Genomic DNA, 19,330 nt, shown 5'->3' with positions numbered 1-19,330 from the left:
TTTATATCAATCTAGATATGTCTAAAAAAACAGAAACACACACTAGCCCTTCCTGCTTTTAAGACAATATGAAGATGAGGTTCCTGTCTCCCAGGAGGTCAATACAACATACTCCCTGAGGTTGAGTGCAAGTTGGCTTAGATGGATTAACAGTTATAAGTTACATAAGCTGCTTTTATGAACTGCAGTTATTTTTAAGCCCTTAACAGCAATACCGTTCCCTCCCTCCCTCCCTCCCTTCCTTCCTATTTCTTTTCTTTCTTTCTTTTTTTTTTTTTGAGACACAGTCTCACTCTGTCACCTAGGCTGGAGTGCAGTGGCACAATCTTGGCTCATTGTAACCTCCACCTTCCGAGTTCAAGGAATCTCCTGCCTCAGCCTCCTGAATAGCTGGGATTATAGGCACACACCACCATGCCCAGCTAATTTTTATATTTTTTGTAGAGATGGGGTTTTGTCATGTTGGTCAGTCTGGTCTCCAACTCCTGGCCTCAAGTAAACTGGCCACCTCAGCTTCCCAAAGTGCTGGGATTACAGGCGTGAGCCACCACGCCCAGCTTACACCATTAAAATTTTTTATTTTGCATTTTGTAACTTCTGAGTAACTATGATAATATAATAGAATTCTTATAAGACAGTGTTATAATAAAAATTTTGTGATATTGTACATGTAATTTCACTATATATAAAATCAGGTATTGTAATTTAACAGGTGACTTAGGTATATGTACCACACATAGTATATGTACCATAGTGTATATGTACTGCATTTTCTTTATCTGGTCCATCACTGATGGGGATTCAGGTGACCTGATTGAAGTTCAGTGAGTCACATTTTGATAATATAGTATATAATAGACCACAGAGTAAAAAAGAAATCACCACTGAGGAAGTTTGTAAGAAATTATTTATTCACCAAATATGCTTTTAGAGACCTGTCTTCTGTCTTGGTTATTTTTCAGAATTCAGTTTTCCCCTATGTTGAGTAATGTGCCTGTCCTAAGGAAAGATTAACTTTCTAAATGACAGCAGACCATACTGGGTGGGTGGTGTTGCTCTCTTTTCGCTATATTCCTTAAAAAGCAGCTCATTTTTTTAAAAATATATTTTATTTTAAGTTCTGGGATACATGTGTAGGATGTACAGATTTGTTACATAAGGAAACGTGTGCCATGGTGGTTTGTTGAACCTATCAACCCATCACCTAGCTATTAAGCCCCACATGCATTAGCTATTTATCCTGATGCTCTTCCTCCCCCTGCCCCTGCCCCTGCCCCCGCCCCCGACAGGCCCTGGTGTACATTGTTTCCCTCCCTGTGTCCATGCGTTCTCATTGTTCAGCTTTCACTTATAAGTGAGAACATGTGGTATTTTGTTTTCTGTTCCTGTGTTAGATTGCTGAGGATAATGGCTTCCAGCTCCATCCTTGTCTCTACCCAGGACGTGATCTTGTTCCTTTTTATGGCTGCATAGTATTCCATAGTGTATATGTACCAGATTTTCTTTATCCAGTCCATCATTAATGGGCATTTAGGTTGATTCCATGTCTTTGCTATTGTGAATAGTGCTGCAATAAATATACATGTACATCTATCTTGATAGTAGAATGATTTATATTCCTTTGGGTATATATCCAGTAATGGGATTGCAGGGTCAAATGGTATTTCTGGTTCTAGATCCTTGAGGTATCACCATACTGTCTTCCACAATGGTTGAGCTAATTTACATTTCCACCAACAGTGTAAAAGCGTTCCTGTTTCTCCACAGCCTCGCTAGCATCTGTTGTTTCTTGACTTTTTAATAATTGCCATACTAACTGGCATGAGATGTTATCTCATTGTGGTTTTGATTTGCATTTCTCTAATGACCAGTGGTGTTGAGCTTTTTTCCATGCTTGTTGGCTGCATAAATGTCCTTTGAGAAGTGTGTTTTCGTGTCCTTTGCTCACGTTTTGATGGGGTTGTTTTTTTCCTCGTAAATTTCTGTAAGTTCCTTTTAGATTCTGGTTATTAAACCTTTGTCAAATGGGTAGATTGCAAAAATTTTCTCCCATTCTGTAAGTTATTTATTCCATGCCTGTGTGCTGGATGATATTGCCTAGATTTTCTTCTAGGGTTTTAATGGTTTTATGTTTTACATTTAAGTCTTTAATCCATCTTGAGTTTATTTTTTATAAAGTGTAAGGAAGGGGTCCAGTTTCAGTTTTCTGCATATGGCCAGCCAGTTTTCCCAGCACCATTTATTAAACAGGAAATCCTTTCCCCATTGCTTGTTTTTGTCAGGTTTGTCAAAGATCAGATGGTTGTACATGTGTGGTCTTATTTCTGAGATCTCTATTCTGTTCAATTGGTCTATGTGTCTGTTTTGGTAGTAGTACCATGCTGTTTTGGTTACTGTAGTCTTGTATTATAGTTTGAAGTTGGCTAGAGTGATGCCTCCAGCTTTGTTCTTTTTGCTTAAGATTCTCTTGGCTATATGGACTCAAAAAGTAGCTTACTTTTAAACTTTTTTTTTCTTTGCTTGTGTACACCAAAGGTGTTATTGGTTCCAAATGAATTCTCAAGAATGATGTCTAAACAAACATGTACTTGGCATGGACATTGACATTGACATTGGTTTATGTGATTTCTTTATACCTTTAAGATTGTTTCTGTCTCTAAAATTATTTTCTATACTGTCATTTTATTATTTTAATACCACTCTATTTGAATATCATACCAGACCTCATGGAAATCAAATAGCATTTCTCCTGCAAAGTTAGCCATTGCAAATGTTTTTAACGTCCTTTGAGGTGGAGTAGTTATTACTTGGAATGTGACAGTTTCAAACTTTTCATAATGACTATGTGCTTTGTTGCATTTTAAGGACATTTGCTGTAGAACAGTTGAAGAATTGGGTGCTTGTGTGTTAAATACCTACCACCTGATAATTATCTCAAGGGAGAAGTTGTTTAGTTTAAGCTTAATCTAAATAAAAGATAACCTTTCATATTAACTTTCAATAAGACTTTAGTAAGATGGATGTCCAGAATTTAGTTTAATTGCTTCTACAACTACATAACAGTGATTTTTGTGTTAAAATTAAGCATATTGGCAGGTCATCCTGTAAAAGTTTGTATGTGGAGTTGAAGTAAACTTATATTTTTACTTGAAGCTCTTTTTAACAGTTTTTATTTCTTCTGCCAGTTATTTTATTGACTGTTAATTTACCAACCCCTCTTTAAAAAAAAAGGTGAGAGAAAAAAGGCCATAGCATTATCACATTTATATATGAGTTCTCTAAACCATATGGTGATTTCTAATTAGAATACAAAAGATTCTGTGATGAGACTAACTTCATAGTAGCTGTAACAGTGGGCATCACAGAAGGAGAGAGTTTTCTTCAATTTCCAACAAGGAGACTTTTGAGAGAAACTGTGTGGTCTCTAATTGTCCTTATACCAGAAGTCTGACAAAGTTATTGATGTGCAGATCAAGTTGGTATTTTGAAGGTAGTAATTTAATTCTGGATGTTTGATCCTCTCAGTCAGTGGCTTGACTTGATTTTTTTAAAATACAGCTTCAATATTTAATTTCACATGTACCCTCTCAGTAGAGATTTCAAAGGATACTTTGCTGGATGCTTGACTGCCTTGTCTATTTGCTCTTGTTTTGCATGCAAGAGAGAGCCAGAAGCTTTCTTCTCATTGTGTACACATGGTATTAATGGATTTACTCTGCCTGTATCGTCTCATTACTGGAAACAGCTAGAAGCACAGAAGTCTTTCAGTGTATGCAAATAAGGCAGAATCATCTACCTGAGAGTTAATATTCTCTGCTTTTAAGTGTATTCTAAATCTAATGTTTGTATTTAGAGCATAACATCCTGTTCATTTTTTTTATGGGCAAAAAGCTAAGCAGGCTCAGGCAGCTGTTTGATGTTGGCTTCAAGTGTTATTAATTTCATATTCTATTATTCTTTTCACTGTAGCACAAGTGAAGCTGATGTGGAGGCTGTCATGGATAAGTTGTTTGATGAGCTGGCTCAGAAACAAAATGATTGTACGTAAGTTAATTTCTCTTGAAAGAGAATACATTTAGAACACAATGCCCAATCTCCACTGACCAATTAATAAGTTCCATTGCTGTATATGGGTTGATGCCACGCTCAAGTGGCAGTCATTGTATCAGCATTTTGTCTAATTTATGTGTTGAATCATGTGCTATTATTCATCAAGCTATGCATTTCCTATCTGTAAGAGATGAATTTTATAGTAATTATCCAGACAAGATTGAGTCTTTGTTCATGTTCCCATAGTAACTAGACCAAGGATTCTAAAAGTGCAAGGCAGAGAGCTGCGCCTGAATAAAGCCTGTGGAACCGTTGCCGACTGCACATTTGAAGAGCTGTGTGAGAGAGTAAGTATCCAGGCACGTCCAGACTCACTGGCCTTTTCACATGTTAAAATACTTCATGTTTTCCTCTCTGCCCATTTCAGATTTTAAAATATCATTCACAGAGTCAGAACCAATTTAAAAGTCTTATTAAGGGAAATACTCATCTATATTTGCCATGTACTTTTTATAGATATTGGCACAAAATTTGCACTTAAAAGAGCTCTAATGCAAAATTAGAAATGCAGAGAGAACTGTCAACTGTTGCTAGAAGCAAAAATAAAATCAGTTTGGGAGTTGTTTTGTAAAAGTCAAACGTAAGAGAGTTTGGAAAAATATTTGAGGTGAGGGTTAGTATGTGGAAAAAAGGAAGATAAAATAATGCTAGCATGATCCAAGGAAGCATCGCATAAAAGAATTTCCACTCCTTGTACTCACTACCCATTTGTTATTGCCATAATATCAGACCTACTAGGGCCAGGGTCAAAGAAGGTGAATTTCTATAATGTGACATCTATATTATATAATAAATAATATGTTCAACAAAGAAAAAACATTTACCTGTATATGCACATATTCATATAACTGAGAAAGATCTTGACAGCAGATTCATTATAGATATGAATTCTGTCTTTTAAAAGCTCTGGAATTATCAGTAGTCAATGGATATTCAAAGTACTTATTGATTGCAAATCTTGAGGAAAACAAATCCAAATCAGATATAATTTTAAGCATAATTTCTCGATTGACATGCTTAATTTATCATTCTAGCTGGTCTCTGTTTTAGCTTCACTTTTAGGTAACTAAAGAAGAGTTGCTTTTCAGTAAGGAAAAAGACAAAATACTTATACCTGCGGCCATTTTATAAGTGCTTTTCTTAAAGCTAGTCACTTAATTACTTCTAACCAGTGTAAATTTATAATTTTTAAGACAGAGAGATTAACTCAGTTTGTAATTATTTAGCACTTCAGAACCAGTAAAGTTTAGGATCAATGAGGATCCTCTGACAGGGTGGTAATGTTGATCTCTGTTAGTGAAAGTCATTCTGGGTGATAGGGACCTTTCAGACCTCTCCTGGATCGATCTTTAAGGTCCTGATAACCTAACATCTCCTGACAAAATTCTACTAAGGCTCCCACTTAGGTTTTACTCATTTTGCAAGAGAAATAAACTTGAGAAGAATCTTGTATATCCAAAAGATGAAGCTCCTCCACTTTCTGCAGCAGAGGACCCCATGGGGAAACAAGAAAAGCCTGTTGAATCTTGGGGGAGGAAGGCAAAGATGGTCTCTTTTGGAGCAGATACTGAGTTTTATCTACATTTTTACAATATGCTCATTGTTTTAGGAGTCTTAGTGACAGGAAAAGGCCATTTATTGGGGACCAAAATCTTCAGTTTATTTGTTATCGGGGGTGATGGGGAAGAAGATTGAGACTTTATCTTGAAAAATGAAATAATGCTTATAAAAATAAATCATTTTATCTTATTTGATAAAAGTTTGGATTATAATGGCAACTACAAACTAAACTCTTAGATTAAACAATGAACAAGTGCATTGGCATGATCATGGTTCACTATAGCCTCAACCTCCTGGGCTTAGGCAATCCTTCCACCTCAGCCTCCCCAGTAGGTGGGACTACAGGCACACAACACCACACCTGGCTAGTTTTTTAAAAAGGTTTTTGTAGAGATGGGGTCTCACCATGTTGTCCAGGCTGTTCTCAAATTCCTGGCCTCAAGAGATCCACCCACTTCAGCCTCCCAAAGTGCTAGGATTACAGATGTGAGCTACCATGCCCAGCCTTGTCAATTATTTTCTTTTGAACTTTTTGTGGTGTCATTATTTGTTGATTTTTTTTCTTCTCCAAGTTGGCCAGATCTTCATTTGTCAGTGAGTTTGCATGGACAGGTTTGCTCTTTATCTAGACTGTAATTTTGGGGTGTTTACTACATTTCATAAGCATTGAATGACATTGCAAAAGGCATTGACGTGGTAAGTGGGATTAGGTCCCAGTGTTAAGCTGTGAGGGATGTTTGAGGAAGGGCTAAGTTTTTAAGTGGCTAGTTCATTGGTGACTATTTTCTTGTTATGATGATTTTGCATTGCTTTGCAACCTTGTAACTGCAATTCGGTTACTGATTTCTTGCATGAAGAGGACAATTGAAATCCCTCAACTTCAGATGTAGCCTAAAACTCTTAATGAGTTATAATGATCTTATGAGTCAGGCTAAATAGTTGCCAAAAACCATTAAGTTTAAAAAAAAAAAAACACACATCTAACCTAAGGTAAAGAAGCAGACATCTGGTGTGTCTGGGACAGTCTCAGTTTTGGATCATCCTCATTTTCTAGAAGGCTCTTGAAGCCCGAGACTAGTCCAACCACCTGATACCATCATGAAAAAATCTTTGGCAAGATGTAGATTGGTTAACAGTCTATCATGATTATTTTTGAGCCATGGCCCCTTCCAAGGAAAAAATAATACAGAAACTTACCTGTGTCTTGATAAGGTAAAAGGAGGTTTAGATTGGAAGCCCTTGACATATGCCATAAGTAAAATGAAAAAGCCTGGCATGTTCTGCTCCTTGCACACCTCTTCCCTCACTGTTTCAAGCACAGTTCCTTGGATTCGTAATCCTATAGGTTAACATTTAGCCTTTTGGTATCTCCAGGATTCTCTTTTTTTTTTCTTTTTTACTCACCCACTATCATGAGATAGGATTCTCTTTCTTGGTAAGTTTATAATTCAGTACTGTCATGTTCAGAGAAGCAGTCCAAGTTAGGAGACCCTGTAACACATACATAATAATAATATAACATACATAATGATAATAATAGAGCCATGCATCAGGGATCATTCTAAGCACTGTTATATATTAACTCATTTGATACTTATAATAGGTAGGCACTATTATTATACCAATTTTATACATAAAATTGATACAATTTGAGATACCAAGATACAAAATTCATACAAAATTGAGATAATTTGAGATACCAAGATGTTAAGTTACTTTCCCAAGGTCACACAGCTAGTAAGTGGTATAGCCAGAGCTTCGACTCCTTGGTAGTTTGGGAGTCAGATCCTGTGCTTTGAATTACTACATTGTATCTGAAGATGTTCTGGACAAGTTATGCCTCAATCTTTAATATACTTTGGCCTCTATCTTAAAGTGTAATCATTTGGGAGGCTGAGGCAGGCAGATCACATGAGGTCAGAAGATCAGACCAGCCTGAACATAGCAAAACCCCGTCTCTACTAAAAATACAGAAATTAGCCGGGCATGGTGGCAGGGACCTGTAATCTCAGCCACTCAGGAGGCTGAGGCACAAGAATCGCTTGAACCCAGGAGGTTGGGGTTGCAGTGAGCCTAGATTGCACCACTGCATTCCAGCTTGGGTGACAGCAAAACTCTGTCTCAAAAAGAAAATAATAATAAACAAACAACAATAACAACAACAATAAATAAAGTGTAATCAGATACTTTGTGATTTCTCACATCTGAGCTAAGCTTTAAGAATTTTATGGAACATGAAGCTGGCTGGGAAACAGACATCCTCCAGTCCTGAGAGCCTCCCTCTGTGTTGAAGAGCTTAATACAGACCTGCTCAACTCATGTGCCTTGGCATATCCACTGGGAGTGGGTACAGATACAAACCCTTCTGCCCTTCTGAAGGCTGTACCTCCAGGGTCTGTGCCTCCAGGCAAGGGGCCCCAAGCCTTACGCAGCCTAATCTCTTTGCCCATTGAAAACAATATTTTCTCTTCCTGTCATAATATGACAAAGTTTGGGAAGTGCTACCTTAGAGAAGTGTGGGAGGGTGGAGGAGAATATGTTTGGGTGGTCTTTGTTCCCTGCTGTTCCCTCCATATCACAGCTGTGGCAAAGGAAAATGAAATAGATCCATTTCTGTGGACATGACATGAGCTTTCAGGTTTCCTTTCCTTACCTTGATACAGCTACTTGCTTTAATCTGAGGGTAGTGGAAAAGTCAGAAATATGGTAATTTAAGGCAGTGGTTCTCAGAGTGTGGCTTATAGACCTCTGGGGTCCCTGAAACCCTTTCAGGGGTCCTGAGAATCTAAACTCCTCTCTGTAATACTTCTTGCCTTTTTCACACTGGTAGTATTTACAGTAATGATGCAAAAGCAATGATGGGTGAAACCGCTGGCACCTTAGCAGGAATCAAGGCAGTAGCACCTTTTCACTGATCATATACTCACAGTATAAATAAATAAATAAATAACCCAGTTCCATTTAAGAATATCCTTAAATAAGCAGTAAAAATTATTTTGTTAAATCTCAACTTTGAGAACATGTCTTTTGAATATTCTTTGTGATGAATTGGGAAGTACACATAGTAAAACACTTCTGCTCTGTATCAAATATGAAGGCTGCCCTGGGGAAAAGCACGTGTATGGTTGTTTGAGTTGCAAGCTGAACTAGCCACTGTTTTCACAGAATACCATTTTCACTTGGAAGACTGAGTGACAGACAAACTATGGTTATTCAGATTTGGCAGACATTTTCTCACAATGTTTGACAGACATTTTCTTGAAAATGAATGAAATAAGACTGTCATTTCAAGGAAAACAACTGACAATATTTGTTGCCAGTGATAAAATTTGAGCAAACAAGTGAAAATTAGAATTTTGGAAAACTTGTTTCTGCCGTCATGAGCTTGACAGCTTCCCAATTCTTAAACATCTTTCAGATAAGATTGATGGTGATATTAACACATGCAATGTTCGGATAATTGTATAATTAAATGTGTCAACATTTGGAAGATTTACATAACTCATTGAACCAATACTTTACAATAACCAATGCATGCTCTTACAAAATCATACATGGCAAAAGATCCACTTGAAGTGTAGGAAAGACGAATGGATTTTAATATAGTGGAATTCAAGAAGTATACTAATATTGTTTCAGTTTTACATTGCAACTAACATTTAAAAAATGACCTCTTTTCAAGCTAAAATTTTTTAATAGATTCTATTTTTTTTTTAGAGTGGTTTTGGACTTATAGAAAATCAAGACTCTGGTACAGAGAGTTTCCATATACTTCTTAATCTAGTTTCCCCTATTAACATCTTACATTCATAAGGTATATCTGTTACAATTAATGAACCAATATTGATACATTATTATTAAGTAAAGTCTATACTTTTTTCAGATTTCCCTAGTTTTTACCTAATATCCTTTTTCTGTTCCAGAATACCACATTACCTTTAGTTATGTCTCTTTAGGCTTTTCTTGGCTATGATAGTTTCTCACAGACTTCTTGTTTTTTATGATCTTGACAGTTTTGAGGAGTACTAGTTAGGTATTTGTAAACTGTTTCTTAATTGGGATTTGTCTGACGTTTTCCTTATGATTAGACTGGAATTAGGGTCTTTGGGGAATAGACCACAGAGATCAAGTACTACTTTCATCACATCATGTCAAGGATTCATACTGTCAACATGGCTTATAACTATTGATGCTAACCTTCATCACATTTACCTGAGATAGTGTTTGCCAGGTATTCTTTTACCCTAAAGTTATTCTTTTTCCTCCTTTCCACCATGTACTCTTCGGCAGTAACTTCTTGTCCAGTTTTCCTATAGCATCAAAGAATATCCAAAATTATCTGATAAGGCTATTAAAATACATTTCCCTCTTTCAACTATGTATCCGTACAAGGCTTGATTTTCTTATATACTTCAATCCAAACAACTGAGTTGCAATAGATTGGATGTAAAAATGGATATGAGAATCCAGCTATTTTCTATTAAGCCAGATACTAAAGAGATTTACAAAAATGTAAACCAGTGTCATTCTTCTTAGTTATTTTCATTTTAAAAAATAGAATTACTTTTTATAAAAATGTGATTTGTGTTGATTTGATGGGCTTATTATAATGGCTTTATAATTGTTACTTTAAATGAATTAATACATATTTAAAAATTTTTCTCAGTTTTAATTTCTATTACAGGGAACATTGGGAGAGATAACCCATATAAGCAGACGTTCCTTGGGTTTCTCAATAATTTTTAAAAGTGTAAAGGAGTGATGAAGCCAAAAAGTTTGAGAACTCCTTGCTTTAGGGTTAAACTTTCATGGACCAAAAATGAAAGAATTCTACCGAAAGAAAGCAAGCCAAAGCTGAATTCTAAAGGCTTAATGAGTAAACTGACTAGACCTGAATTTTCCTTATTGAAAAATATAATTTTCTGCAAACACCTGCAGAAAATTGTTTCCTCAACCGATAACTGTGCTCACAAGTAACTGTTTGCAAGAGCAGTTTGTTATTTCTGTCTTAAAAATAATGACAGGTGGCCAGGTGTGTTTGCAGAAAGTCTAGGAAGAAAAATATATCAATTGATGCATATGCATGGGTATATGCATTGCTCACTATCAACTTCTTGTTTATTACCTTTCTTCTTTGGTTTTTAGTACTCAATAAATGGAAGTCCATCAGATAAGTGTGTTGGCCTCCATTTGTCTATTAATCTTGATTATATCATATTAGTGTATATATTCTTAGACTTTTAAGTGTGCTACATAGTATCCCTCAGGGAGTTCTTAAGTGACATTTCCCTTCTCTTTCTTTTTTTATGCTTTATTTAGATTTATTCCAAATGAAACCACTGGTTGGGAGCTACTTCTGGTTTGTGTCCTGTGCTTCGTTCACTCTCAGTAAATATAATACTAAAAGGATGAATAGCTTTTATCTCTACTACTTGGCCAAGAGTCAAGGCTGATGGTGTTGAGATGCCAACAACAGTGGTGATTAGCATCAGGGAAGAAGGGCATTAATCACCAGAGCCGAGGCAGCCCAGGAATCTCCTTGACCTTTTACCTTCCCAGCAGCAAAACCATTTTTGTAGCATTGCTGATCTGTGTGTGCTCATTTTCCACATTTCCTGACCTCTAGCCTTGCCATGTCCAAATAAGGCAGCTAGCCAGCCTGGCCACAGCATAGCGACAGGGAGGGCAGAAGTGAGATTGCAAAGAGCTTAATAGAGAATGGGTCAAATTCTTGTAGGGAGGAATATGAATCCAGTATGAGCCATAAGTCTTTTGTCTGTCTTTCCCTGTCCATGTTACTAGTCAATCCTTAAACTATAGAGTCATAGTTACGGTGTTGCAAGGTGCCTCAAGGGTCATTTTATCTAACCATTCAACCAACACTGGATCCTACAAAACCCCAGTCATCCACTTGCCTTGTAATGCGAAATTGGGGAATGTAGTTAAATATGTAAGAAGAAATATAGGTTATGTTCAGATAGGTGCAAATTTTTACCATACACACCTAGACCTAGCCTATTTCACATGACTCCTCAGAATGATAAAGAAGGTTTTTGGAATAAAATCCCATAATCGACTTATAATTTGATTTTAAAAAGTAAGATGTACGCAAGTAACTTCTTATCTGAATTTATTTTGTTCTGATATTTTGTACATAAAAGAAAAAGTGAACTCTCTGTAAGACTGGAGATTGGAGGCTGGGCGTGGTGGCTAACGCCTGTAATCCTAGTACTTTGGGAGGCCGAGGTGGATGGATCATGAGGTCAAGAGATCTAGACCATCCTGGCCAACATGGTGAAACCCCATCTCTACTAAAAATACAAAAATTAGCTGGGCGTGATGGCGCATGTCTGTAGTCCTAGCTACTCGGGAGGCTGAGGCGAGAAATCCCATGAACCTGGGAGGCGGAGTTTGCAGTGAGCCGAGATCGCGGTCACTGCACTCCAGCCTAGTGGCAGAGCAGAGACTCTGTCTCGAAAAAAAAAAAAAAAACAGACTGGAGATTGGATTGAGGGATCCATTTTTACTAATTGTTGATTGATTTATGTCTTCCAAAGAAATCACTGTATATTGGGTTAAAAGTTGTTGAGTTTTTGTTGTTGTTGTTGTTTGTTTGTTTTTGTATTTTACTAGCTTAAAGGAAAAAAGAAATGTCTGAAAAAGAGGGTCTGGATTAGAAATTTGAAAACTATAGCCTCTTAGAATAATTGTGAATGTTTCCATGATGAAAAGGGAGTAAAGAGGGATTCGAAGAAATAAAGAGAACACCCTTCTCCTTTCTTCAGTGGCAGATTTTCTTTAATAGGACACATAGTGAGGCTGGACAGTCCTGCCCAGCTTCTGTTCCCAAACTGAGGCAAGAGCAGCTTCTTAGATGATGCTACTCAGGGCTGCAGATTTTAAGCTCTGCAAGCCTCAAGCTCCTCTGAGGGAGAAAATATGCTTTCATTTTCTGTGAATATATTTATGTCATGTTCTTAGCTGAAGTGATTCAAAAATATTGTTTCTCCTGTAATGGGGATAAAACGCCCAGGGATTCTCAGAGGGTCTCAATGGAAGAGTAAGTGTGGCAAAAGCTGTGTACTTTCAATATGTTCTCTGGCTTAGGAGTAACATTCTTTTGAGGATTGGATCTAGTGGTAGACACAAGTCCTCATGTTTGTTTTAAGGTCACTTCTACTCTAGGAAAGTATGATAAACTAATATTTAAGATTTGCCTCAGTCTTTGAGAGGAATATGTCATTCATTTGCTGAGACAATGATTTAGAAGTACAAAGATTAAGAAATATGAATTAAAAAAAAAAAACAACATTTTTTTTTTGGAGACAGGGTCTTGTTCTTTTGCCCAGACTGGAGTTCAGTGGTGTGATCACTTCTCACTGCAATTTTAGCCCCCTAGGCTCAAGTCGTCCTTCCCACCTCAGCCTCCCGAGTAGATTGGACTACAGGTGTACACCACCATGCCCAACTAGTTTTAGTATTTTTTTGTAGAGACAAGGTTTTGCCATGTTGCCCAGGCTGGTCTTGAACTCCTGGGCTCAAGCAATCCACCCTGCCTCAACCTCCCAAAGTGCTGGGACTACAGGCATGAGCCACCATGCCCATGGTCATTAATTTTTTTTTAAATAGAATTTGTTTTTAATTTAAAGGTAAATCATCTCATTTTGCTTTTAATAATAAATGTATCAGAGTTCTAAATAATAATTAAGACTAGCTCTTTAAACAGAAGACCTATATGAAGAGATTGGTTAAATGCTGAGAGAAGAAAAGTCTAATTCAACCAATGAATATGAATATAAAACACTTTAAAAGTACTTGTTTGATTTTTTTAAAAAAAGCTTTCACACTGATGGTTTTCCCATTGCTAACCTATCTACTGGCTTGGTTTTTCTTAAACAGAAATTTTTTTTATCAAGCAATCCTTAAGTGTTTGTTTCCTGTCATAGAGTATGATTTGATATTTTCCTTAGTACCTTCCCCCAGATTAGATCAGTTGACTCAAAATTAATAATTACTTAGTACATTCCCAATTAGAATATTTAATAAGGATAATCTATTTTATCACTTTGAAATACATTTTATGGAAAAAAGTTTGGAAATTGTTAGAATATACTGTTTTATTTTAACAAAAAAATGGTTTGGTGAAGATATTATTGAGTCAGGTAAAAGATTTTGAGAAAAAACTAGAAAGAAGCAAAGGAGCCATAATATCTTAAGAATTATAAGATTTTCACATATTTTAGGGTTAAATATTACTTCATTCTTTTCTTTTTTATTGTTACAAGAAATATATGCTATGTAAGATCCAACTCTCCAAGATTACTGCATTGACTTAATGGTCAACCACTATTTCTTTTCCTTTTTTTTTTTTTTTTTTTTGTGAGACATAGTCCCATCCTGTCACCCAGGCTGGAGCGCAGTGGCACCATCTTGACTCACTGCAATCTCTGCTCCGGATTCAAGCGATTCTTGCGCCTCGGCCTCCTGAATAGCTGGGATTACAGGCGCAACCCACTACACCCAGCTAATTTTTGTATTTTTAGTAGAGACGGGGTTTCACCATGTTGACCAGTTGGTCTCGAACTCCTGACCTCAAGTGACCCACCTGCCTTAGCCCCTCAAAGTGTTGGGATTACAGGAGCAAGCCACCACGCCCAGCCAGTCAGCAACTATTTCTTGACTACTTCTATATCTGCATGCCTATGTTATGAGGAATATAAAAGAAGTATATAAGAAGTTTCTTTCAAAGAGTTTACAGTATAGTAAAGAAAATAACATGAGCCAATTATTTTACAGTGTAGCAGAGTAGAAAGAGGCCCAACTGAGTCAGAAAATATAAATTCCAGTCGTTACTCAAATACCGTTTAGCTGACACTGGGCCCTGTGGCACACACTTGGAGTCCCAGCTACTTGGGAGGTTAGGCAGGAGGATCACTTGAGTCCAGGAGTTCTTGGCCGTCCTGTGCTATGATCACGTCTGAGGATAGTCACGGCACTCCAGCCTGGGCAAAATAGCAAGACTCTGACTCTCCCATCAAAAAGATACCATTTAGCTGAGTTGCCTTAGGCAGATCACTTAACCACTTCACCATTCTGGGTCCAAGTTCCTCACTTGTGAAATGTGTGATGTGATCAGCATATTTTTGTCATGCCTTTTATTTTATTTCATTTTATTTTTATAGCATTAATTTTGATGAATACTGATCTGTCATTCTTTTAGCTGTAATAGTCTACTTTAAAGAGCTGTGCTCACTATTTAACTACATATATTATGAGTGTATTAGTAGTTCAAAGTAAGGATGCTAAGGGTTGGAAAGGCTCCAACAAGATATAAGATTTAAAGAGGAAATTGACCTTGACCTGGCAAGGTGAGCAGAATTTAGATGAATAGAGTAAAAGTATTCAACCATAATCGGAAGCCAAGCATCACTTGTTTTAGGGGGACAGACAGATGCCTAATGAGAGCAGAGCGCATACTGGGAAGAAAAGGGAAATGAAGATGAAACAGATCTCAGACAGATTCTACCATAAAAACCAGGCAGAGAAATAGAGTCTTCTTACCATAATCCGGAGAGTCATTTTAGGTTTTGAGCAGGAACGTGGTACCTAGAGTAATGTTTTATGAAGATGAATGGGGCAGAATACTCTGGGAGAAGTTGTAACTTTCACCAGCACATCCAATGGGCCAGGAAATAGTATCTCCTCTTGGGAAGGTCCTTCTTTTCAGAAGGAAACTTGGTTACATAAACTAACATGCTAGATATTTGTTTGTTCCCTTATGCAGGGTAACAGACAAGTCCTACCCTTTTAATATTTTATCACACTTCTCCTAATCATCCACCAAATATTTACAGGATGCTTAATAGAAAGTTGGCATATTTCTAGGAACTGTATTGGGTACCAAGATGAGTAATAGTCTCCAATTTTACAGAGTCTTAATTTAGAAGAGAAAATGAGATCAGCACATCAATCACTAGAATGTGAGGCAGATTATAATTAGAACTACAGGATCAGTATGACCAGAATGCTGTGGATGATCAAAGTGGAACTGGGCCTTGAAGCCTGGAAGGTTGAGATTCTGTTGGTGCAAAGGTTGGGTGAGTATAAGGTTGTAGCTGTTTGGTTTTTCCTAAGCAAAAGAGGTCATGAGGGCAATCTTTATGATCTCTTCCTTCTCTGAAGTTTAATGTTTCTGTGAAAAACGGAGTTGGGGCCCGGCATGGTGGCTCATGCCTGCAGTCCTAGCACTTTAGGAGACTGAAGTGTGTGGATTGCCTGAGCTCAGGAATTTGAGACCAGCCTGGCCAACATGGTAAAACCCCATCTCTGCTAAAATACCAAAAAACAAACAAACAAACAAACAAAAAAACTAGCTGGGTGTGATGGCACACATCTGTAATCCCTGCTACTCCAGAGGCTGACACATGAGAATGGCTTGAACCTGGGAGACCAAGATTGCACCACTGCATTCCAGCCTGGGCAACTGAGCGAGATTCTGTCTCCAGGGAATACAAACAAACAATCAATAAAAAGCAGAGTTGGAGACTACAGAGTGTATTCAGAGAACTACAAACTCAGGAAGGTTCTACTTCCATTTATGGCAGAGTAACTCCTTTTGAGTTACTCTTTTGTAACTCAATTTTGATCAAATTACCTATTGATCACATCTGCAAACTCTGGACAAAATCTAAAAAATAACAATCTAGAAGGCACTGCTTATCAAAAGCAGGGAAAAAGTGCAGCACAGTCAACACTTGGAAGAAAGGATTAATACTGGTGAATTTCTCATTTTTATAGTTTTTTTCCTGAAGGCAGATCACAGTTGGTCTTCTACGGACGTCTAAAACTCAGTAGAAACCTGCAGGTTTCAGCTCGAAGAACCAGAGAAGAGCAAATCAGTGACCATAGCAGCTGGAACGTATAAGGAAAAATTTGGGAAAGGAGAGAACCACGGAGGAATAGCCTGAATTTTTTCCTATAAACTCCGCCCAAATTTTGGGCTGACCTATGAAATATACATGCACAGCTAAGCCTAAAAAAAGCTGAAAGGAGACTTTTGCTACTATCCATTACAGAGAAGACAGAGTTTGGAGTTTGAGGCTAACCAAGTTAATTACCTGCTAACATAGCAAAAACAACAAAAATTAATATACTTAAGAATCCCAAGTCTCCACAACCTGTCATACACAAATATCCAGAATACAGTCTCGAATTACCATGCCCCTCATCAGGGCACATGGCTGGGCAGAGTATGGACTGGAGTTCAGCTCCTAATTGCCCCCTTGAAGAGGGGCACAAACCAGGTATACTTGAGAGATTGCACAGGACAAGATAAATAGAAGAGAAATCAGAGGATTGGTCATGGAGGCGGTCAGGGATGAGGACAAGCCACCTAGGGCTCCAACGGTTTCAGTCTGGACGACCAGAGAAATGGCAGGACTCTTAACAGACAAATCAAAATGCTAGAGGTAGGAGAACAGGGCTTACAAACAGTTGGAAATTTAGGACTGAAGATTAAGATCTAGAAGTCATTTATAAAGATGTGTTAGTTTGGAGCCTAAAGAAGTCAATGACATCATCTGAACTGACATAGAAAAAGGAAGAGATGAGGGTGTGGGTGGGGTTGAAAATTATGTTTTCACTAGAGTCAATGGAAGGAAACAGAGCCAGAGGACTAGTATACTTTAATCAAAGGCACAGGAAGAACAATACAAATTCCTCACCATTTTACTGAAGACTTTTAAAACATAGAAGTAATTTACTAGGCTGGGTACGGTGGTTCACGCCTGTTATCCCAGGACTTTGGGAGGCTGAGGAGGGTGGATCATGAGGTCAAGAGATCGAGATCATCCTGGCCAACACGGTGAAACCCCGTCCCTACTAAAAATACAATAATTAGCTAGACATGGTGGCACACTCCTGTAATCCTAGCTACTTAGGAGGCTGAGGCAGGAGAATCACTTGAACCCGGGAGGCAGAAGTTGTAGTGAGCTACAATTATGCCATTCCAACCTGGTGACAGAATGAGACTTTGTCTCATTTACTAAATTGGTAATATCTTAGGGTTTGGATGTACTTTATAGACGGTCTTAATATAATAAGCCACTATCATAAAGTTACTAATAACCCAATCTTACTGCTTTTCAGCCTTAGCATATGTGAAAAACTGTAAGTTGTAAATTACTATACACATTTACTTGTGAATATAAAAATCATCTTGCATGTGTTTTTGTATCGTCAATTTCTTTCCTGAACTTTCTGCATTGTCTCCCTATCATGTCCTATATAAATCCAAATAGTTGTATAGTCATATCATCCAAACTGCAGCATTTGCAATGCACTTCTTAATCTCCTCCTTCACTGCTTTTCTAAAGCCAAGGATGCTTTGTCTTTCTCAGACTACTTTTTCCTTTATGCCAAATTCCATTCAATTTCGTGTTCATGAAATAGATTTCTACTTCCCTACACTGGGCTATTTCCCTCTGTTGAAAACCCACCTTCTCTAAGAATATCTCTCCCTACTGACGGATGCTCAGTATATACTTGGTAACTAACAAAATCAAAAGAGGCACTGTTATTTATTACCTGAAGTTCTTACTGACATTTTATTTCCCTGATTCTCTTTTGCCTCCTGTTTAACTAAAAGCAGACGAAATAAACTTTAATCAGAAATAGAATAATTTTAGCATGGATTTATTTATGTCTTATCTGATTCCAAAAAGTATTTGATATGTGTGTACAGATACACACAACCATATACACACAGAATTAGTTTTTTTAAATCAAGGCAAAGGGAAATTAATGAGTACTTAAGCTGAAAGACAGAAAAAGTTAATATACATACATCTATGTCATAAACTTCTACATAGTTCTTAAAGTTGAACAATTAAATCAACACTCAGCCTCTATCAGCCAAAGAGGGGAAAGATATTCAGTAAGTTAGAAGATAAAAACAAACCAGCTACTCAGAAGAAGTGATGATTTTTGCTGGTACTTGGACCTTTTGTAAACGGACTTCTGAAAGATCCCAGCAGACATTTCCTCAGCACCATTCCTGCTGCGAACGTATGCTTGTATCCGACAGATTATTATATCCTAGCTGGGAATATAATGACAAAGTAAAGTTTAATAAAACTAGTTCAATAAGGGCAAAAAAGTGCTTTACAGCTAAGCTTGTTCTTTATCTGGCTTAATCCAGAAAAATAATTTTAAATGTTTAGAGGTTGGATAGATGTGTGTTGTTCCAGCCTTTCATGGATGTTTTTATCTTTTAATAAAATGTGGGCAGCAGATAATTCAAGGTTGTCTTTCAGCAAGAAGATGAAGTGAATAATTCCATTGGTCTTACTCATAGTTCCAGCAGCACAGAGAGGTATTCAGTCTTGGCTCTGATTCACTTTTTAATATCTTTCAAATATGAATTAGCATTTTAACTGAGTGTTTCCGTGATTTGGAAATCAGAAGAGTGGGAGGAAGAAAGCAACTCTCTGATATCCACCTCTTTTCCAGCGCTGATTAGGCTTTTCAAATATCCAAGCCTGAGAGAATTCTGTGTCTTTCCAATGGACTCACAAAGAAAGCAAAACAAACAAAAACAACAGCAAAAAAACAAAACAAAAGTAACAAAACCTCTGCATTTGCAAGACTTTAACGTGTTCAG

General features: G+C 37.3%; 1 protein-coding gene across 6 annotated transcripts in view; it reads left to right on the top strand.

Moving 5' to 3' along the window:
- Positions 1-19,330, top strand: part of AFG1L (AFG1 like ATPase) — a 251,746-nt gene that overhangs the window by 171,242 nt on the left and 61,174 nt on the right. For all 6 annotated transcript variants that reach the window (XR_010336653.1, XR_002478506.2, XR_010336654.1 and 3 more), the window contains exons 9-10: positions 3,970-4,040; positions 4,297-4,397. Coding sequence is in view for 2 of the 6 variants with exons in the window: in XM_021670497.2 (XP_021526172.2) it covers positions 3,970-4,040; positions 4,297-4,397 (172 nt within the window). In the remaining 4 variants the exon portion in view is untranslated. The remainder of the gene's footprint in view (positions 1-3,969; positions 4,041-4,296; positions 4,398-19,330) is intronic.

This window comes from Aotus nancymaae, unplaced genomic scaffold (genome assembly GCF_030222135.1).
Source record: "Aotus nancymaae isolate 86718 unplaced genomic scaffold, 86718_ANA_hifiasm-v0.15.2.pri h1tg000040l, whole genome shotgun sequence".
NCBI lineage: Eukaryota > Metazoa > Chordata > Mammalia > Primates > Aotidae > Aotus > Aotus nancymaae.
This window is presented reverse-complemented; position numbering and strand designations above follow the sequence as displayed.